Genomic DNA, 23,120 nt, shown 5'->3' with positions numbered 1-23,120 from the left:
AGGAATTCCATAAGCAAAGGACTCTGAGAAAGGAGGACTTTCTGACAGAGTCTCCGTTTCAATGCAATGGAAAAAGATGTAGGCAGAAAACTGTGTGGATGTTCAGGAACATGACGAAAAAATTAAAAGAAAACTTTGCATACTAACATGGATAAAATCAAAACAATGAGGCTTGTTTTAATTTATGGCTTGAAGGTTCTTTAATTTTCTCAAATGTTGCAATTGTATGAAGTGTTGGTTGGACTGCACTAGGAGTGTTGTGTATAGTTCTGGTTCTACATTAAAGGAAGCTTGCAGAGAGAGCGCAGGTGAGATTCACCAGGACATTACCTGGAACAGAATCAGAATCAGGTTTATGATCATGAGCAGGAAATTTGCATCAGCATTGTGCAGAACAAGGTGCAAAATTACTATAAACTATGTTATTACTATAAATTACAATGTATTTTTTGAAAAGGAGAGATTGGATCAGCTGATCTATTCTCACTTGTTGGAGACTGAGCGTTTATAATATTATGAGGGGCATAGACAGGATAGTCAAAATCTATTTTTTCAGGACAGGGAAGTCTAGAACAAAAGGGTGAATGTTTAAGGTGAGAGGGGAGAAAATGAAAGGAGATCGAGGGGTTAAAGTTTTCACACAGAGGGTTGTAAATATCTGGAATGAGCTGCCAGACCGATAGTGGAGGCAGATACAATTGTATTAAAAAGGCATTTTGACAGTCAGGAAAAGAGTAGAGGAATACAGGCCTGATGTGCAAAAATGGGATGAGCATTAAGATGATACAGATGAGCAAGGCCCTTTTTTGTGTTGTATGTCCCAATGATTCTAGAGAGTAAAACTTGTGACATTGACACAGATTTATTGACGCACTATTGCTACCTCAGACTGTCTTCTGATGAGCTAACCCATCTGGCCTCAGTAATTACTTGCATCACAAGGTTTCGAAGTTCAATGGATATGCCAAATTGCATTTCTTCAGGTATTAGAACTCGTATGCTTTCACTGAACCATATGTCCCTAACCCGGCTAGAGGCATCTGGCAACTGAAAACCGTATCCAAGAAATATATATACTGTCCTCAATGTGTTTGGAAATGCTTGGCCCACGCACAGAGAACAGGACCTAGATCGCAACAGCTGTCATGAACAGACAACAGACCTTAGCTACCAGAAAGTCCTCAGTTAGGCCCATCATTTTCTTGAGGACAGTTGCTGTGACATGAAATATAAATCAGAATGCAAAAAAATTTGTCAAAGATTTTCATTGCAATCACAACATCTGCAGACGTTTGTGTTTCACTCCTCAAACATTGAGCAGATCTGGCAGCATCCGTGGTGTGAGGGGAAGCCAATTATATAGTTGGCCCAAAATGCTCCTCTATTCTTTCACCGACGTTGTCCTCTTCTTCACGGCCCTTTACACATTTCTTTTGAAAATAATGACTCTTTTCATCTCTGATGAGTTATTCAGGCAAATTGTACAACAGATGGTGAATCCAATGACATAAGATGAAAGTCCCACCCATTTTTCAATAAGCATGAGATGAAGCAGTATTTTGTAGAAAGCAAATTAGTCACTTTTGCTCACCTGAACCAGGCAATATTCACTCAGATGAAATGAGTACTGCTCCCATGCAATCGCCTGTGATCAGAAATGGTGAAGATCCCAAAGTGATCCTGAGAGACTTTGGTGGGAAAAATCAAGAAGAGATCTTACTCTGGATTTGATGCGTACTGTGGAGTATTTGATGAGGGAATGCAGAGGAAGCTTAACTGTACATCTCATCTGTGAGGGATTAGTGACGGATGTATTCCATTCCCAACTGTAATATTTCCCACTTTCAACAGAAAGAATTCACAGAAATAGTGTCTAATAAGAGCCATCAACTTGGCCCTCTTCCAGTAGCTTTATAAGTTATGCAAGCAGATGGCAAGAGCACGGCAAGAGGAGCAGCCAGTGAGATCTAACATGGATTATCTCTCAATATCATTTATTTCCTGCTGCTGTTCTCCAATATCTTATGCAAAGCCAAGTTAATTTTAACAAATGGTGGCTGTTCTGCTAAGTAGTCCATTTCTTATTATTATCTTGCTCTCCAATTCCCCAATCTCACTCAATTTTACTGTTATTTTAGTTAATACTTCACTGCCTCCAAACACTTCCTCCTAATGACTCTTTGGCCTGCATTCTCATAGCAGCATCTGAGCATAATTCTGCTTATCCACAGAGACATCCCTGTGAATATTCCAGGTGTAAATTCCACATCCACTTTGAGCTAAATTCTGATGATAACAACTGTACTTGAATCATTATAACTTCATAGCAGATTAGACAACTGCACGTTCCCCTCCCTCGAATAATGGCAAACCAGGGTTGGAGAGATGAAGTGTTGTAGAACAGACTCTCAATAAAAGGTCCTGACCCAAGATGTCGACTGATCATTTCTAACCTTGGACGCTGCCTGACCCATTGAGTCACTTCACCTTCCTTTGATGAACAGGGACATAAGATTCCAGCCAGAAACATTGACCATTCCTCCACGGATGTTGCTCCATCTGCAGATTGTTCTTTTTTTCTTTCTTCGCACATTGTCGTAGAACAGATGTTCAGTTCAAAAGCTCTGCGGGATATTTAAAAAGTCCAGGAACCTAACCTTTTTGATCAAATAACTTACTAATAGTTAACCGTTCCTGTAATCATTCATGGAATATGGAAATTGTTGTCAAAGAGTGGCCATATGAGATTTCTACTTGACTTGTGACTTACCAGATCAGCTTAGAGGCTGGCTGAGACAACAGTCTTCCTTTGGTTGTCCAAGTTACAAATAGAGCTGGCCAAGTCAGGATAGTAGGTATCTGAGGCCCATTTCTTCTTATAGTCTTCTGGTTTTGAATCCCAATCTTTTCATTTTCACTCTGAATTTCCTAATATAACTTGCATTATCCCTTGGGTGCTGATCAGCAATGTTTTGGTCTTCCACAGCATGTTTTTGGACCTTTTTTTTTTTACACACAAATTTGTGAATTTCAAAAAATGGTTCTGCTGCGAACTTTTTACCGGAACTGATTCTATGTGGTAAAATGTCCCCTGGTACCATTGTAATGGGGAAAACAGAGCAGATGGCCCAGTTGGCAGCTAGCCATTGTGCTGGGCCTCATGCTGGGAACAGATTTGAAATAAAGGAAACCAATGGGGAAAATCCCAAATCTGGGAATACATTTCTCAGAACCACTCTCATAATCTATTTGAGTTTATCAGGCAAGGCAAATTTAGGATGGTCAGGGTTGAATAGAGAAGGAGGGTGGGGAGACTGATTGATTTCTTTCTATTCTCAAAAGGGATGAAAGTGGCATCATGAATAGGGGGAAATTGTTTCAAAAAATTTACCATCTATGATGTCACTGAGCAAAATTTAAAAACTCCTCCGGAGATCACCACATTTTCCCAAAAACCTCTGAAATCCTCGACACTCTTCATCCACACAGAGCTTTGTGATGTTCTTCAGTGTTAAAGGCAGTGTTGAAACTAAGTTGATGTTGTGCCCCACCATTGTCTCAGCAAGCTCTACTTTTTATAGAAGAGGCTTTCTTTTCTCTGTTACTAATGTCAATTATATTCACTTTGCAAGCTTACATGGATAGCCTTGAAGGTAATGTAGTTCACAAATGGAATCTGAATGTTGTTCATTTTGCTCTTTTATGATCGAGAGCCACACATTGACTGCCAGTTATGCAGTATTTTGACACATGTCTGTAATTTATTTTTTTACTGGCATTATTAAGTGTGAGCCCTGTATTGAGATCGCAGATGATGTTAGCCTTTGGGGATAATACATGTTGTCTTCATGTGCCCAGAACCATGTGCTCCTATTCATTTGCATGATCATTTAAATTGATCAATTGATTGAGAGCAAATAGTTTTGCATGAACCACTTTCACTTTTGGGAGGTCGCTGAAGAGGTTTACAGGTAACAAAGTTAAGAGGCTTCAGAAAAGAAGAATGATCGAGAAAGGCAGCCTTCAGATTAAAAATGGGTAGATTAAAGGGAGATTTAATTAATGTTTAAAATTGCAGATTGCAACCATGGAATTTATGTAGCAGAAGCAGGTCATGGACAGTTGCTCCATCGTGATGTTTGTGTTGCTGTCAAGCCTCCTCCCACACTAGTTGATCTATCTCTATCAGTATAATAAAACAGAAGATGCTGGAAATACTCTGAAGGTCAGGCAGTATCTATGCAAAGGGGTGCCAAAATGTTTGGAGTAAATGACCTATATATCAAGCAACCACAATCTTTTGATCTTGCATTATAATTAGAAAATCACAGAGTAAATAAGAACAGACTGGATTCTGCTTCTCTTAGCCTGAGAAGGTGATCATGGGCCTTCTTCTTGAAGTTCCGTTAAAGATGGCACTGCCATGAATGTCAAGGGTTCCAGAATGGTTGATTAACAATGTAGCAACATTTGATGTACGTCCAAGTCAGGAATTGATGGTGTTCCCAATGACATGACTTTTCCTGGTCCTTCTTAATCACAGATATTTGTGGGGCTGGGGGATCCTTCTGACATTGCGTGAGGCTGAACAGCGATGCCTGTACTTCTGAATTTCCTTCCCCTTTCACCACAGCAGGAGAACTCACTTATCAACTCTTCCACAGTGGTTGCAGAGGTCCGGAGCTCTGAAACAGGAGAGACTGTGGGAGCAGAGCTGGGTCTGCAGTGTGCACTGTGTGTTAGTGCCCTCTGCTGTGTGGATTCTCAGCAAATCTGCACCATTCACTGAAGCCAAGGGTAATGTGCATTTCATTCTCATTTTAAAGGGGTGTATTGCTTTGAATATATGCTGGGTATCAAGTGAGAAGAAAGCCCACATGATGTACCTTCACATCATTATTGAATCTCACAGTGCAGAGGAAAGCTAATCAGCTCTTCATGCCTGTGCTGGCTCTTTTAAAGAGCTATCCAATCTGTCCCTCATTTCCTTCTCTTCCACGTAGACCTGAGTCTAGTCAAGTATTAATCCAATTCCAATTTGGATGTTGCTCATGACTCTACCGCCCTTCCAGCGGGTGCATTCCAGATCATAAACTTCTTGCTCTGAGAAAGAAACTCTCCTCATCTCCCCTCTTCTTCCTCTGTAAATTAGTTTAAATTTGAGTCCCATGATTATTGACCTTCATGTTAGTGGAAAAGAAGTAAAATTGCAGATGCTGGAACCTGAAATAAAAACAAGACATGCTGGTAGAACCCAGTGAACTAGGTTCTCTCTCTGCAGGTGTTGCTTGACTGCTGGCTGAGTTCATCCAGCATTTCTGTGTTTGTTTCATGCCAGTGGAAACAGTTTATCTTTATTTACTCTGAATCAAATTTAAAATTTTCTTTCATCTACTCTCTCCAAGGAGAACACTATCTTTCCAGCATCTCAGAATAACTGGTCCCTTATTGCTTGTAGCTTCTGATGAATTGCTCTATTCCCAACTGCAATTGGTTGGTGATCTGTAAGGGTGCATTAACTGGAATTGGACAACTTCCCATCTGGGGCTGAATCAGGGAGCACGGGTGGCTTGATGGTGCACTTGCATGGTGGAAGTAGTTTCTCATCACATTTGGGAAGTTGCAATTTAAATTTGCTTATTTTCTAACATGAGAATTCTGGCATAAATTTTCTTGTATTTTGCTACTAAATGACATGGTTTTGCCGAAATCATCGTAACCTAAGCCATACCAGAGTTTACAGGTCTCCAGTATGAACCTGGAATCTCCAGGAACGTAAAGAATTATTTCCTGAACAAACTAAACCAGGGAGGGGAAAAAAATCATAGGAGAGTATTAAAAATGTGTAGTTTTATTCCATTTTCCTGACTGTTTTTCTTTGATGAGTTTATATAAATATTGGTGATTTTTAAAATCTATTTGACAAGGGAGGGAGATTAACTGTAAAAAAAACTTTCAACAGTAACTCCATCCAGGTTCATCAGCCCCATAACATCAGCTGACCTTTAATTAGTGGCTTAGCCCATGTCATTGCAGGGGAATGGTTAGAGGGAGCGAAACATGCCATTTGGACGTGCCATCAGACTTTCTAAACATACAGATAAGTAGTACATGAGGACTTAAATGCTGAATCACCCTGGGATTTTGTTTACTTTTGAGCATCAACCAAGATTTTGATTTTCTCCATCTCGTTTTCGTTTTGTTCCAAGAGATTCAAGAGGCTTAAGGATTGGATGGAAATGTGAAGTTGAGATAGAAGAACAGCCACGATCTAATTAATAGCAAAGTGCACTTGAACGAACTATTTATGTTCTTTAGTGTTCACTAATTTTGTTACACATTGTTGGATGTGAGTTACTAATTTGAGATGAGGATCCTGAAAGCTGAGGTTATATTAATTTGAGGTTAAGCCATTTTAACTGGGGTCCCATTTCTTCCACCACATTCCGCCCCCCCTCCAAACCAGCCACTCTATCTTTCTGTGATTCACCTATTTTATTTTCCCCTTCTGACAAGAACGTTGGTCTTTGTGTCTCCTCAGTATGCACTTTACAAAAAGATGACGCTGGCCGCCATCCTGATCCAGAGCAAGTTTCGCAGCTATTACGAGCAGAAGAAGTTCCAGCAGAGTCGGCGAGCAGCTGTCCTTATCCAGCAGTATTACCGTAGCTATAAGGAGTACGGAAAGATGAGACAGAAGCGAAGGACAGCTGCCATGGTCCAACAGAAAATCAGGTAGGACTTTGTTTATAGACATCATTCAGAATTTATTATTGGGTCAATGTGTTACGAAAGGAACACTGTATTTGATGATCTAACGGAGTTTTTAAAGTTACACTGGCAGATCAGATGAAGGAACCAGTGGTATATTGGGATTTGCAAAAGGCATTTGATGAGGGGCCACACAAAAAAGATGCTACATATGCTGAGGACATTGGGGTGGGAGAAATATTTGTGGTGATAGAGGACAGAAAGCAGAGATCAGGAATAAATGTATCATTTTCAGATGATCAATACTTGGCTCTCAGCTATAGGAGCAGGAGTGGGCCATTAGGCCTGTCGAGCCTGCTGTCCCATTCAATAAGATTGTGGCCTTGTACTCAGCTCCACCAAACTGCATTTTCTCCATAACCCTCAATTCTCCGACATGAAGAAGTCTATCTGATTATATTTAATGAGGTAGCCTCCACTGCTTTTTTTGGACAGAGAATCACACAGATTCATTGATGACTGGGAAAAGCAGTTCCTCCTCATCTCCATCCTAAAGGCACTCCCCAAAACCTTGAGGCTATTTCCCCAGTTCAGGTCTTGCTCTACCTTTAGAAACAACTTTCTTGCCTTTCTCTTATCTGTCCATTTAATATTTTTACATGTTTCAATGAGACACAGTCTCATTCTTCTAAATTCCAATAAGTATATTCCCAGGCAAATCAATCTCTCCTCATCCCTGGAATCAATCTGGTGAACCTCCTCTGCCCCACTTTCAAAGCTAGCATAGCCTTTCTCAAGTAAGAAGACAAGAACTGCATGCAATATTCCAAGTGCTTCCTCATCAGTACCCTGTAAAGTCGCAGTAGAATTGCTCTTGAATTGAATTCTTCCAGCAATGAAAACCAACATTTCATTTGCCTTCTCAATAACCTGTTGTACCAGCAAACCAACCCTTCTGTAAAATGAAGTATACAGTATCCACCTATTTTCTTCTCTCCACAGTTCGCTTCCAGAATCTATGTTAGGTTTGCCTGATCCATATATCTTACTATTTCTTCTTTGGTTATAGCTTCGAGCATTTTTTCTGGCTACAGGCATGAAGCTAGCAGGCCTGTGGTTACCTGCCTTTTCCCTGTATTTTCGGCCTTCCGATCTGCCGGGACCCGTCCAAAATCCAGAGAATATTAGTAAATTGCCACAAATGCCTCAACTGTACTTTTCTAGGATGCATTCTATCAGGACCGGGTACTTATCTGTCATTAGACCCACTAATGTGCTCAGTGCTATCTCTTTAGTAATTATATCCAGGTCTTCCCCTCCTATTGCATCCATACCATCACTCTAGAATGTTAAGGTGAAGACCTGTCTTCCACCTTAAAGACCCACAGAAAATAGTAATTCAAGGCCTTGGGCATTTTCGCGTTACTCAATATTAATTCCTGCTTCTCATCTTAAAAGACATTGTGATATATCTGGAACATCTTTGCCATATGTTAAGGGAATTTCATCTTTATCGAGTTTGTTTGGCCTGGAAGTCAGCCTGAAGAAAACTGAGGTCCTCCATCAGCCAGCTCCCACCATGACTACCAGCCCCCCCACATCTCCATCGGGCACACAGAACTCAAAACAGTCAACCAGTTTACCTACCTCGGCTGCACCACTTCATCTGATGCAAGGGTCGACAAAGAGATAGACAACAGACTTGCCAAGGCAAATAGCGCCTTTGGAAGACTACACAAGAGAGTCTGGAAAAACAATCAACTGAAGAAACACACAAAGATCATTGTGTACAGAGTCGTTGTCATACCCACGCTCCTGTTCGGCTCTGAATCATGGGTCCTCTACCAGCATCACCTACGGCTCCTAGAAGGCTTCCATCAGCGCTGTCTCCGCTCCCTCCTCAACATTCATTGGAATGACTTCATCACCAACATCGAAGTACTCGAGCTGGCAGAATCCACAAGCATCGAATCCACGCTGCTGAAGACCCAACTGCGCTGGGTGGGTCACGTCTCCAGAATGGAGGACCATCGCCTTCCCAAGATCGTGTTATATGGCGAGCTCTCCACTGGCCACCAAGACAGAGGTGCACCAAAGAAGAGGTACAAGGACTACTTAAAGAAATCTCTTGGTGCCTGCCACATTGACCACCGCCAGTGGGCTGATCTCGCCTCCAACCGTGCATCTTGGCGCCTCACAGTTCGGCGGGCTGCAACCACCTTTGAAGAAGACCGCAGAGCCCACCTCACTGACAAAAGACAAAGGAGGAAAAACCCAACACCCAACCCCAACCCACCAATTTTCCCTTGCAACTGCTGCAACCGTGCCTGCCTGTCCTGCATCGGACTTGTTAGTCACCAACGAGCCTGCAGCAGACGTGGACATACCCCTCCATAAATCTTTGTCCGCGAAGCCAAGCCAAAGAAGAAGGATAACTAGTTTTGTGAATGGGTGACAATTAGTGGTGAATGCTACATTTCCATATTTTTGAATTTTTAACTAAAATTGAACTACCAAAATTACAAATAGAGGAACAAAATAAAATAACAGAACCATTTGGAATAGTAGAAATACAAGAGATAATAAAAAAAAAACTACCAAATAATAAAAGACCAGGAGAGGATGGATTCCCAATAGAATTCTATAAAACATTTAAAGACTTATTAATTCCTCCCCTTCTGGAAGTAATCAACCAGATTGATAAAACTCAAAGCATACCAGATTCATGCAAAACAGCAATAATTACAGTAATACCAAAGACAGGGAAAGATCCACTTGCGCCAGCGTCATATTGACCAATATCTTTACTTAACACAGATTATAAGATAATAGCTAAACTATTAGCAAACAGATTAGCCGACTATGTACCAAAAATAGTAAATCTGGACCAAACTGGATTTATTAAAAAAGACGAACAACAGACAATATCTGTAAATTTATTAACTTAATTCATGCAGTAGAAGGAAATAAAGCTCCAACAGTAGCGGTTGCTTTAGACGCAGAGAAGGCCTTTGACAGAGTAGAATGGAATTATTTATTCAAAGTACTACAAAAATGCAGCCTACCAGAGAAGTATATTAATTGGATTAAAGCATTATATAAGGGGCCATTGGCGAAAGTGACAGTAAATGGATATATATCAAAACAATTTAACTTAAGCAGATCAACAAGGCAGGGATGTCCACTATCTTCCTCACTGTTCGCGTTGGCTATAGAACCACTGGCAGAACTGATAAGAACAGAAAATAAAATAAAAGGGATAAAAATAAAAGAGAAGGAATATAAAATCAGTCTATTTGCAGATGACGTTATAATATACTTAACACAACCAGAAATATCAATAAAAGAATTACATAGGAAATTGAAGGAATATGGAGAAGTGTCGGGGTACAAGATCAACGCAAATAAAAGTGAAGCAATGCCAATGAATAATGCAGATTTCTCAAAGTTTAAGAAAGAATCGCCATTTAGATGGCAAACGCAAGCAATGCGATACCTAGGTATACAACTAAATAAAAACCTCGGCCATCTATATAAACTCAATTACCATCCATTAATGAAAAAATTACAAGATGACTTAGAGCATTGGAAAGACTTACCACTAACACTGATAGGAAGGATAAACTGTATTAAAATGAACATTTTCCCAAGGATACAATACCTACTTCAGTCATTACCAATACGCCTAACAGAGAAATTCTTCAAGGAGTTAAAGAAAATAATAAGGAAATTTTTATGGAAAGGGGGGAACCGAGGATCGCACTAGATAAATTAATAGAATGGTACAAACAAGGAAGCTTACAACTACCAAACTTTAAAAATTATTATAGAGCCGCACAATTAAGATACCTATCAGATTTTTATCAAACAAGGGAAAAACCAGATTGGACCAGATTAGAACTAGATAAAATAGGGGAGAAGATACCTGAATATATACTATATAAATGGGATGAAAAATTGGTACAACGTAGGAATTCACCGGTATTACATCATCTACTCAACATTTGGAAGAAGATTCATGTAGAAAGGAATAAAACAAATTACCAACTACCAAAACTAATATTGACGCAAAATCAGCTAATCTCTTTTACAATAGGTAACCTTTCCTTTAGAGAATGGGAGAGAAAAGGGATCAAAAGAATAGAAAATTGTTTTTCGGGAAATAAATTATTATCCTTTGAACAAATGAAGGATAAATATAATATAACTCACGATACGATGTTTGCATACTACCAACTGACAACCTACTTGAAGGATAAATTGGGAAACAGTCTGAAGTTACCAGAAGGAAGCAATTTTGAATATGTGATTACAGACACAATGATAATCAAAAAATATGTAACAAACATGTACATCAAACTGCAAGAAAAGGAGAACGAGGAAACAAATGGTAAACCTAAACAAAAATGGGAACAAGATCTAAACATAAAGATAAAGAATGAAACATGGGAGAAGCTATGCTCCGGAACTATGAGAAATACAATAAATATGAGGTTACGTATGATACAATATAACTGGATACACAGGCTATACATCACACCTCAAAAGTTAAATAAATGGGACCCAACAGTATCAGACAGATGTTTTCGCTGTAAAAAGAAAACGGGAACAACAATTCATGCAATTTGCACATGTGAGAAAGTGGAAAAATTTTGGGAAGATCTAAACCAGATATTAAATAAAATCACAAAAAGCAATATACCAAAAAACCCCAGAGATCTTCCTCCTAAGTAATATAAGAAACAAAGAATTTGGACTTGATTTGGATGGAGCACAAAAAAGATTTGTTATGATAGCCCCAGCTGCAGCAAAAAAATGTATTATGTCAACCTGGAAATTAGAAGACAACTTGAGAATACAACAATGGTATATAGAAATGAATAAATGTATTCCATTAGAAAAAATAACATATAATTTAAGAAATAACATTACAATATTCGAACAAATATGGGAGCCATACATGAAACACAATAGAGAAATCCTACCGTGCACTTCCACCACCTAAAATGACAGAAGGAGAAGATAACGAAAAGAACTGACTCAGTAAAATTTCTTGTTTATTTTTATTAAGTGACAACATTGTTTAACGGGCTTAATGTATCTTATAGATTGAACTTCAAATAAATGGGAAAGGGAGTGAGGGAGGGAGGGAAGGGAGGGGGAAAAGGGGGAGAAAACGACACTGTATATATTTAAGAAGAAAAATGTCTGTATGTATCTTGGTCAATATGGTTTATAGTGTGAAAAATAAAAAAAATTTTTTTTTAAATCACTGAAAACTGCAGACAGTAAAACCCCCTGGTATTCAGCACCTATGAGGAATTGGTAGATGCCAGATAAGTTTCCGGTTACTTGAGTCTCACTAATACACTATTATAATGCATTTAATAATAGGCAGTTTAAAAGACAAATAAACTATACTGTACGAACAAAGTTCCTTTGCATGAATAAAGCTTAAACCATTTTACTTTATTTTTGGTCACATTCTTTGAAAACATTTACCCATCGCTTCATCTGTAGGTTTCTCCCCTTCCTTGGAACTGCCCATGAAAGATGAACAATAATGTTACAGATCATTATATTTCCTTCCCCCCCCCCCCCAACAAGTTTACAGATAAAGTCTTACTAATATACTTAATAATGTAGTAATAAAGATAAAGACTCTTACTAAGCAGGGATAAGGAGACACTTTAAGAAAGTCACCCCAATGGTGAGCGGCATCAACCAGCTTCATCCTGGACAACACCATTTCTGCTTCATATATCTTTATTCGAACAGCTGCTACAAGCAAAGTTTGGCCAGGGCACTCCACTGGCTGAATATTTGCACCCATCTTCACCAAAGGTGTATGTGTTACTTCAGAGAACATTTATTTTACAATTTAAAACTTCTATTTAAATTTTTTATTTATAGTATTCTTATTCATTCTAATTATTGATTTATTTATTTGTTTTCCTCAGTATTTTTTTTTGAGATTGCCAGTTGCTTGAATTCTGGATAACTGAAGTTTTATTCTACCATGTTTGCTTCAGTGGGTGATCAACATACCTGCATTGATGTTCCATGAAGGGTGAATCACATACCAGTCCCCTTGTTTGCAAGTTGAATCCCAACGTTTGCATCAATGTCTCTGCTCTATGTTTGCGTCACTGGGTGAGCTATGTGTTCCTCAGTCAATGGCTGAAGTTTATGGTTGCACCTTTGGACAAATTTCATATCTAGATCATGACTAGATCCAGTGTTTAAGTCAATAGAGCAACTACTTGTGAATCAATGAGTTTGTGCTTCATTGGCGAACACTACGGAAATCATTTGAGCACAGCTGCTTTATAGAAGCTGCTGGATGTTCAGCAATGAAGAGAACTGTTCTAATTTTTTCCCCCTTGTCCTTGTTTCAGGGGCAGTCTGTTGACCAAGAAACAGGATCAAGCTGCACGGAAAATTATGAGATTTTTGCGCCGTTGTCGTCACAGGTGAGATGTCAAAGGTCATTCACAATCTGGTCCCTTTCTGAAAAAGTTATTTTCACTCTAATTTACTCTGCCTTCTGGCTTTTGTTTCTTCCTGAAATAATACGAGTAGAACTTTAAGATCAACTCCTTGATGTGTGAGAATTTAAATATCTAATTCTCATGACAATTGTTAAGTTTCTCCCATTATTTCCTATAATGCAGTGCTATATTTTACCACATCTCACCCAGTATTTTCAATAGGCAATGTCATGGTTCCTTTCTGAAACTGAGCTTCTATAAATGTCAAGGCACTAGGTTCTATTTCTCCATTAGCAAGTTTGTAAGGTCATTGCTGCCCACAGCAGACTCTTTTGAAATTCATCAGTTCCTGTCCCCGTGGACAATCCTAGTGAGCCCTACAGCTTGCTGGCTGAATAAGGATGGTATCAGGTTAGAGTGTCATGCCCACCACAGTCAACAAGCACAACAATCTGCATTGCCCATGTGAAATGTACTACAGTAGTTTGTACAGAGCAAATTCTTCCAGATCAGACAGAACCATGTTGTTAGAACAAACATGCAGGAATGAATTCTGGGATAACTTTGAAATGATGCTATCCAATTTCAGTCTAACAGCACTTTTGGTGTAAACTTTTTGTGGCCAGAAGTTGTTTTTTTAACAAAGCCTTTAACTTTGAATGTTTATCATTCTATATTCTACAGTATTCTTGTATTCTTATCTATCCACTAACTAATAATCACATTAAAGCACCTTGAAGGGTTTTATGATGTTGAACCATTTCCTTTAGTCCACTGTTAGTCATTCTTTCAAATGTAAGACCCTCATCTTAAAGCCAATCATTAGGCTATAGCTCACATCTCACTCCAGAGCCTTGAGCACAGAAACTCATGTTTTCCTTGGCAGGATCAGAGATCCTTCAGGGGTGAGAGTGATTCCTGTCAGTTCTTTCAGCTGGGTTTAAAGGGTTTAAAGAAACTCGGGGGAGGGGGGGGGTTTCCAGCTGTTATTGATTAGTTTGTCCCACAGCCAGCTCACTGTGCAAAAATAGGCTGCTATTTACCTTGCTTCACAACTGGGAATGTATTTTATTGACTGTAAAAGCTTGGGATACCTTGAGATTGCGAAGATTACTGTAGAAAAGTATGTGATAGTTATGCAAATGAGGAGACAGGCAGGATGAGAGGAGACATCTAGAGCAGCTGTGGACCTGGTGCCTTCTCACAGGAGCTCCCAGTTGTGCATTTGAAAATGGTTGAGCCACGTGCAGAATAGAACGTCACTGTAGCATCCTGCTACAAATGTGCTTTGTTTGCTGCTCTGGCAACTTTGTTTGAAACTTACTCAGCTCTTTCACAATAGTATGTGCCGGTGAATTCCTGTGTGCGTTGGTGAACACAAAGTGTCAGTGTTGCCAATATCTCTGACTCCATCCTGACTTCACCCATAAGAGTTCACAATCACTTAGACCTTGGTAGCCACTGGCAAAGTGATCAACAATCTACCCTGTGTTTGGAATTGTGATTGAGATGGGTGGCACTTCCCTCTAGACTTTAGCAGTTTTGGAGTACTCAGATTACATCAAATCTCTGCAGGATCATGGCAGCAGGCAGCAGATATAAGCAGCAACTTCCAGTGACATCGGGCATCTGTTCAGTGTGCAGGGTTCAGATGATAGCCAGAATATTCAGCTCCATTTTGGTAATGTTGCTGATTGATATGTTCTTCAGACCTTGCATAGTTACACCAGATGTTAGCATCATTGGAACTAATGTACAACCACTGTGACTCAGGCTACAAATGTACACAGGGGCACATTGATTGCCATATTGGAACTAGCTGGTACCTGAAGTGTCTAGTCAGGGGCTACAAAGATGAATTATGTGGACAGGATATTTAGTGAAGCCCATTTTGTTTGGCTATGAGTTAGTTGGTGGGGCTTCACGCACTGCCAGCAATTGCCAACAAACATTTGTCAGGGCATGTGCAATTTGCGGCAGTGGATGTGAGGGGGGCTCCTTCTCAACCAAGCCTGGCAGAATTTATCGCACTCCATGTTTAAAATATGAGTGCGGGAAATTGGCAAATCTGAAAATAAGGAAAATACTACGCAGATGATGATGTGTTGATAAACAGTTAACTAAGTCTAAGTTTTATCCTGGCGCACTATGTATTTCAACAGAGAAAATATCTCACTCTAGATTTTATTTTGGAAAAGTTTTGTTGGTGATGAACCAAATCAGTGGATTATGAAATTTAATTTGTGGCCTTCTTTATAACAATCTTTTTTACTAATAATTTTAACTACTGCCCCATCAATGGTTGGTAGATGTGCATTCTTGAATTATAGCTTTTGCCTAACCAAAAATAGTAATCCCCATCCGAGTCACACTTTTGTCTATGACCTCTCAAAATAGGTACCCATTTATAAACATGAAGGATGGAATATTTTCAAACTATTACATCTTTTGCTTTGTCCATAGCAATATTGGAGAACTCATCTGGAGACCATAATTAAGTGTTTCCCGCACACCTCATCAATGTTATCTTCACTTCTTTCTCTTTTTCCTGTCTTAATTGATAACTCTGGTTGGATAAATTTCTAAAAACTAGTTATATAACCTGCCCCAGATCCCAATTGATTGCACATTGTGTTTGTCTTATTGGTTCATCCTTTTCCTACTTCGATTCCCCCTTTATTCATTCAGTACCCATACTCTTGGTACATCTATCACATAGGGCCCATTAACATGACACACCTCTCTTTAATTAATGCCATTGATCATGTTATGCTCATCTTCATGACCTACTTTGCTCCCATTGCCATTTAATTGATCACCCAATGTGCCCATCCACACAGTGCAACCTCATCTCACTGCCCCCATGGATCATTCAGTGCCTGGATCATTCAGTGCCCAGTTCACCTGCTTCTCACTGTTCCCTCCCTTTGATCACACCATGTGCATGCTCATGATGCACCTGGTTAGTTGGAAATCAACTATTCTTTACAACTACTGTGAATTTATTCTCAACCTGTCCTTTTTCCTTGGCTCTTTTATCTTTATAATTAATGAAGCTCCACAATGAAAGCTTTTAAAAGGTACAATTTTTCCTCCTGGGTTTGCTCCCAGTCATCTCCGAGAGATAAATTTGGGAGATAGTAAGGCCAGGCTGGCTGGTTAGTTCCACCTAATTGGAGAGCCTTGTATTGTCAATTCTTTTTCTCTAATTGACCTGTTGTGACCTTCACCAAGAGCTAGGAGAGCTAAATAAATAAATTCACCAAGAGCTAGGAGAGCTAAATAAATAAATCTGTGAAGGTACACAAGATCAAAATACCCATATGTTGTTGTATTTGTTCTCATCTACTCTGGACCCATTGTTAGAAGCATTTGTTTAAAATCAATGAAATACAAGACAGAATGGAATAAAATGTCACAGGGCAAGGTCAATGGACTCCAAGGGAAACAGAATTGGAAGCAAGGGATTGTGTTAAAATCAGTTTTAAGGTTATTGTTTTTAAAATAAACAAGGAAGAAATGAAGATTTTTGTTATATTTACAATGGTTGTTTTAATTTGGAATTCACTGTTTTGAAGGGTACTGAAAGGAGATACAAAAGTTCTATTCCAAAAGGAAATGAAATGAAATATCTGCAGGGCAGTGGGGAAGGATCAGGGGAGTGGGACAAATTTATTAGCGCTTTGAAAGACCATTATGAGCACATTTGGTCAAAGGCCCTCATTTTATGCATGGTAAGATTTGTCTGAAAACATCTTTGAGCAATATTAGCAATTCTATCAATGGGGTAGAAATTTGTCTCAGGTAATTTCCTTTGACTGTTGATGCAATCCACAAAATTGATTTATTGGGTAGAATGGCTTTCATTGGTTCAAAACAGTCATTCTTTCCAAAGTTCGATAATGATGATAGATTATGTGAAACACGAGCCTCAATCCAAATATGTATTAGGGACCAAGCCAGAAATCCAGAGTAAAATGTGACATAAGGGGCCAGGCAGACAGGTTGTGGTCATGGCAATAAGCCAACTGTACTGAATTTGAATGACTTTTCAGGAGAGCGATAAAATAATAGCACTAAAGGAAATGATTTGCCCTGTCATCCTCTGCATGGTCCTTGGAGTCACAGTTAGTTGATATCAACTGAAAAAAAAATGCATATCAAGTGAGTTTGGAAGGATGTTGGCAATTATCAAATTCCAGTGTTGCATTGCTATCAGTCCCAATGTTTCATATTTTAAAGGAACTTCAAGACTTTTGTAATTAATTCTTGAATATTACATACATTTCCCACCATTTAGTTCCTATGAATGCATTTCTGTTGTTTGTTATCCTGGTTACAACACTGCCTATATTTGTAGACCACTTAGATAGGCCTCATGTCCATAGGACACATTGCAGCCTTCACAAATAGAAGGTCTCAGAAATGATTGGATGATTTGTAATGTGATTATTTGCCTCACTTCTCCTTGTATGTTTAAATCAAGATTTGCATCAAAGAGGACAGGCGTGTGCTCTTTGAGTCCAAACGGAAGCCTGCATCTCATTGAATTGTCATTAGTGGATTATAATAATGCAATTGTTATGTCATCACCCAGAGTTGATCCAGGAACATGAAGTTCATGTAAATTCAAGTAATTAAACAAAATCTGCAATTGAAATAACTAGTGAGAGTAAATGGTAACCATGGATTTTACCTGGTTTGCTAACATTCTTTGGGGAGGGAAATCTGCCATCCTGGACATGATTGTAGGGCCACCAATGTGATTGACTCTGCCTCCTCAGCTCAGGGCATTAGAGATAGTTAATAAATGCAAGCATTGCTGGCAATGCCCACAACTTGCGAATAAATAGATGACAATTTTGTTTGCTTGTTGGCAAAGCTGGCCTTTTGATGCCTGCTACCTTACCCCAGTGTGATTGAATTTACTAACCTGTTGAATGTGATAACTATTATTGGTCCCAGATATATTGCCACAGGAGGGAATGAAGGGAAATCCACATTATATACCTTCTGCCAAAAACGGATCTGCAGTTCAGGACAACACTGGTGCTGATAGTTTTGGAAGAGTCCTTATCAGAAGTCCCAGATCACCAATGCTCCTATTTAGTGGAGATCAATCTCAAAATAGAAATGGGAGGGAGAGGGAGGGAAGGAGGGAGGGATAGAGGGCAAAATGGCATCATCTTGCATCAAAATTTGAAGTGTTGAAACCTGCCTTTGGTCTGATAATTGATGGTACATTTGGTTTGCTAATAGCTGTTTGGTATTGTTTTGCTGTCCTAAGCCCCCTGGTGGACCGTAGACTGTACAAGAGGGTGAGTGTAGCCTTGTGCTGGCCAGCTTCTCTCTATTTCTGCTTGGTGCCTGCTTGCATGAGGCTGCAGCCTAACTTGCCAATACTCCCGTTTGTTGCCTATAAATAAACTAACATTCAACACAGTACTAACAAATCTGCTTCTTAAAGATACAATTTTTATTTTATAGACATATATATAGTTATATATATGGTAAATGATTTCAGCAGTTTTTTTTATGCATGATCCAGAATGATATTTGCGATGAATTATGGAATGCTGGATGGTGTAAAGCGCATCCAGGAATTATCCAATAAAAAATGTTTAATTAGGAACTCATTTGGCTCATGGGAATCAACACCAAGATTCTAAGGAAAGGCAAAGTCCAGCAGATCCAGCTGAATGTTGTCCTTGAATGGAAGTGCACACTTCCTGGCTCTCATGGTATTGCCTCAAACCTTCCCTCAGTGAAAATGAGGGATTATTAGAGCTGCACAGGACCGTGACAGGCATCGGGCACCTGATATTCTACTGGATACCTGCACCGTACTTTGGAATGTGGCCTTGAACAATCTGAAGTCTGAGATAAAATTGTCTGAAATTTAGCTCCTATGAATTTACTTCAGAATACCGTTCCAGCCCTCCTCACTTTCCAATCCTAGGTCCTGTGTGTGGAAGGTAAAGCTCCATCACACCACACTGACAATGGAGCTAATGACATTCTGACACAGCCATGCTTTAATGAGGATCTCCCAGAAAAAAAATGCAGACGGGAAAGTATGTGCTATGATTGCACCTAACCTGCCTTTTATTCCACAAATGCAGATTAGGCAGATTAACCTGTTAGAGAACAGTACCGCAGTCCTTTAAACCCATGATACCAATTTAAACTATCTCGTCTGTCTCTACAAAGTCAATGTACATCCACCCCATGTCTGTTCACGTACCTGTCCAAATGCCTTTTAAATGTTTGACCGTGTATCCCAGGCGTCTGCCACTCTCTGTGTTCAGAAAAACATAACCTTAAACCTGTGCTCTCTCTTTTTTCACTTTTCCATGGGAGAAAGACTGACTTTTTTCTCGATCAATGCTTCTAATTTTATATTCTTGTTTCAGGTCATCCCTCAGCCTCTGACACTCTGGAGAAAACTATCCAAGTTTGTCCATCCTTTATGTCTAGCCAGTGCTCACTAATCCAGGCAACATCCTGGTTATTCTCTTTTGTACCCACTCCAAAACTCTGCATCCTAACTGCACAAAATAATCCAAAACAAAGTTTTGTACAGTTGCAACATTACTTCCCAACTGTTAAACTCAATGCCTCAACCAATGAAGGCAAGTATTACCATTCACCCTCTTTACCACCTTATTTCTTGTCTTGCCACTTTCAGGGAGCTATGGCTTCTATCCCAAAATCCCTCTGTACGTCAGTGCTCCTGAGGGTCCGATCATTTACTATACAGTATATACTTATCACGTTTGACCTCCCAAAGTGCAGCACCTCTTATCTGCCATAACATTGCCCATATTTCCATCCGATCTATATCCTGCTGTATTCTTTTGACAACCTTTCTCACTGTCCAGAATTTCTGTCATTGTCTGCAAAATTATAAGTCAGCCCATCTACATTTTCATCCAAATTATTTCTGCGTATATCACAAACAACTGAGGCCCCAGCACTGATCTCTGGGGAACACTACTAGTCTCAGGCCTCCCTTCCAAAATAACACCCCTCTACCAATACCTTCCATCAAGCTGATTATGAATCCAAACCACCAAGATTCCACACATCTTTACCTTCTGCACCAACCAGATCCAGGAGGGAGCTTATCGAATGCTTTACTAATGTCTGTGAAAACAACATCCATTGCCCTTGTTCTCGCTCATGTCTCAGAAAAACATAGCGTAATTTGCCTGATCCTTCTTTATGTTGTGTTACCTGGCAAACCAGATAACAAAGCTGTTCTAAACAAAATTTTTATGGGATTTGTGCTCCCGATTCAGTGATCCAGCTTCAAAACTTCAGAGTTCAAATAAACAACATGAACTGAATGGAAAATAGAGTTCCTCTCACACTCTTCCAGCACCATGGTTTTATCCCCATCTTAAATGTCCCAATAATTCCAATGTGATAATATAACATTTCTCACACTGACAATTTGAGTGAGACTACAGAATAGTCATTTTAAAAGTAGGGCTCCATCCATTAGGACGTAGAGTGAGAAAGACCAGTATAGAAAGTCTTGTAATCAGTCAACAGAGGAAACTCACTCTCCATTTGCAGCCTGGTCAGATTTGAAAGAAGAGGATACTTACCAATGGCTCTAGTCCCAACTATCTCCTCTGCCCATCTACCAGTTTTCACCTTGCACTTTGACTTTTGAGAATGTTTTCCTCCTTTTCGACCTAAATCCAACACTTACTGATGTCAGGTTGCCTCCCTTCCAAAAGTTTATTTCTTCCAACTGTGCGTGTCAATTTGCTTTTGAATAACCCTCAGTTGTGTTCACTATCATCTTTACCTTAGCAGGAAGGCTAATTATTTGCTTGCTATGATAGGGTAACAATGAATTTAAAATAATGCAGACTTTTCTTCCGCTGTCATAATCCATTGAAATTCCTGATTGTGCTAAAGCTCATTCATAAATAAATTGTATTCTCTTTCCTGATAAGAATAAATATCCATTTTCTAAATAACTTCTCAATTCAGAAGCATCTAGTGATGTTCCTGGAGTTTCATGGGTTTAATTTTTATTGGATGTCAGTGGTTACGGGTGAAGGGAGAGCTGGCGCCAGAATCCGCATCAAGCAATCCATTGCTCCTTCTAACTTTAACATTAACAAATCATTCCCAAAACAAGTAGGAAATTATAAAATGATAGAATCATTTTTTTAAAAATTGGAATAAAAGTTTACATTTAGACCAAGCCTGCTCCACCATTCAAGACAGTTATACTAATCATCTATCTTAATACTGTATTCCCATTCTCTCCCTATTCTTCGATGTCATTTGTTTTCCTGGTGAATTCTAGGTTCACCATACTCTTACTACTAAACCCCTTTCCTGGAAAGCCAACACCATGACCCTTCATTCTTTAATCCACATCCACCACCACTAGAATTTTGTATGTTTCCATTAGATCCCAACTCATTTTCCAAGCATAATCTAATCTCTCTTCATATGGCACTCCTGCATTCCAGGAATCGGTCAATGATTCTTTCCTCTGTGATCAGTATATATTTTGCTGGATGAGGAGACCAAAGCAGTACACTGTATCCCAGGTGTGGTCTCACCAAGGCCCTGTGTAATTATAGCTGGACATCCTAGCTCCTGCATTCAAATCCTCTTGCTTTGAAAGACAGAATCCTTCTTAAATGCATGCTGTACCTCCAGACTTCCATTCATTGACCAGAGAGCAAGGACACCCAAGTCTCTGTACGCTTCCCACTTTAACGCAATTTAAGTAAAATGCCACCTACCTTTCTGTTTTTTTCTACTAAATAGATAACCACGTTGCATCTGCTACGCTTTTGTCCTCTTGCACAATCTATTTGCCTTACAGCCTCTTTGCGTCCTCGTCACAACTCATATTCTTAACCAATTTTGAAATATTTAATTTGGCTCCCTTGTCCAGTGACACAACTGCCTACCAGTTTCCAACCTGATCTCCAGCGCTGTCTCTGTGGAGTTTGCATGTTCTCCCAATGAGTCCCTGGGTTTTGCTCGAGAACTCTGATTTCCTCCCATATCCCAAAAATGTGCTGATAGTCATTGAATAGGCTGCTGTAAGTTATCCTTAATGTAGCTCCAATGGGCATGTGCGAGAGTAGGTCACAGAGAAATAGATAGGGAAGGGATTGATCAGATTGCACTGAGAGTTGGCATAGACTTAATACACCAAATGGCTTTTATAATCTTAAGAAAATATGCTCAACCCCCAGCTCTGATCCCAGTGACACACCTAGTTATTGCCAGCCTGCATAACAACACCTATTCCAACTCTCTTTCCTGGCAGTTAACCAATTTTCAATACATTACCATGTGCTTTAATTTTGTACACTAACCCCCCTTTTAGGTTTGACTTTTGAAAAATTTATGAAAATCCGAACATGCTACCTCTACTGGTTCTCCCTTATTTATTCCACCACTTCCATCCTCCAACAAAAAACTCCGGTAGGTTTGTCAAACATAATTTCCCTTTCAGTAATCTGTGTTGACTGTGTCATATACCAGTGATATTTGCAAACTGTCCTGTTATCACACCCTTCATTCCTGACTACTGATGTTAGGATTTTTAACCTCACCATGAGCCGCCCTCCCAGCCTGTAACAGCATGAGCCCTGGATTAATGGATTACCATGAATATGTTATTTACATTGTTTGCCAGCTTTTTTTTGAAGCTCCCTGAGACTTTGGTGTTGTCTCCTATGAGCCAGCCCGCAAAAGGACACTGTCAATGAACAAGCTCACTGAGGACCTCCTCTGTCTATAGCAGACCCATGAATTTCCCAGTTTGGAATGACTGCATGCATGCAACTGGCTGATGTTACAGGCTAAAATCGGAATTGTTAGTGGGTTTTTTTAAAGCTGCATTTTGTTATAGAAAAGCATTGGTTTTAA

The 23,120-nt window shown here is 39.5% G+C and overlaps 1 protein-coding gene across 7 annotated transcripts in view; it reads left to right on the top strand.

Moving 5' to 3' along the window:
* The window catches only part of camta1a (calmodulin binding transcription activator 1a), a 1,025,873-nt gene that overhangs the window by 975,168 nt on the left and 27,585 nt on the right, over nucleotides 1-23,120 (top strand). For 3 of the 7 annotated variants that reach the window (XM_069918581.1, XM_069918586.1, XM_069918584.1), the window contains 3 exons: nucleotides 6,542-6,735; nucleotides 13,110-13,184; nucleotides 18,490-18,520. In XM_069918581.1, coding sequence (XP_069774682.1) covers nucleotides 6,542-6,735; nucleotides 13,110-13,184; nucleotides 18,490-18,520 — 300 coding nt within the window. Of the gene's footprint in view, nucleotides 1-4,633; nucleotides 4,792-6,541; nucleotides 6,736-13,109; nucleotides 13,185-18,489; nucleotides 18,521-23,120 lie in introns of those variants that run through there. The other 4 variants (XM_069918585.1, XM_069918583.1, XM_069918582.1 and 1 more) reach the window with 2 other exon arrangements.

Source organism: Narcine bancroftii, chromosome 2 (assembly GCF_036971445.1).
Source record: "Narcine bancroftii isolate sNarBan1 chromosome 2, sNarBan1.hap1, whole genome shotgun sequence".
Lineage (NCBI taxonomy): Eukaryota > Metazoa > Chordata > Chondrichthyes > Torpediniformes > Narcinidae > Narcine > Narcine bancroftii.
The sequence above is the reverse complement of the archived record's forward strand: the minus strand, read 5'-3'. Positions and strand labels throughout refer to the sequence as shown.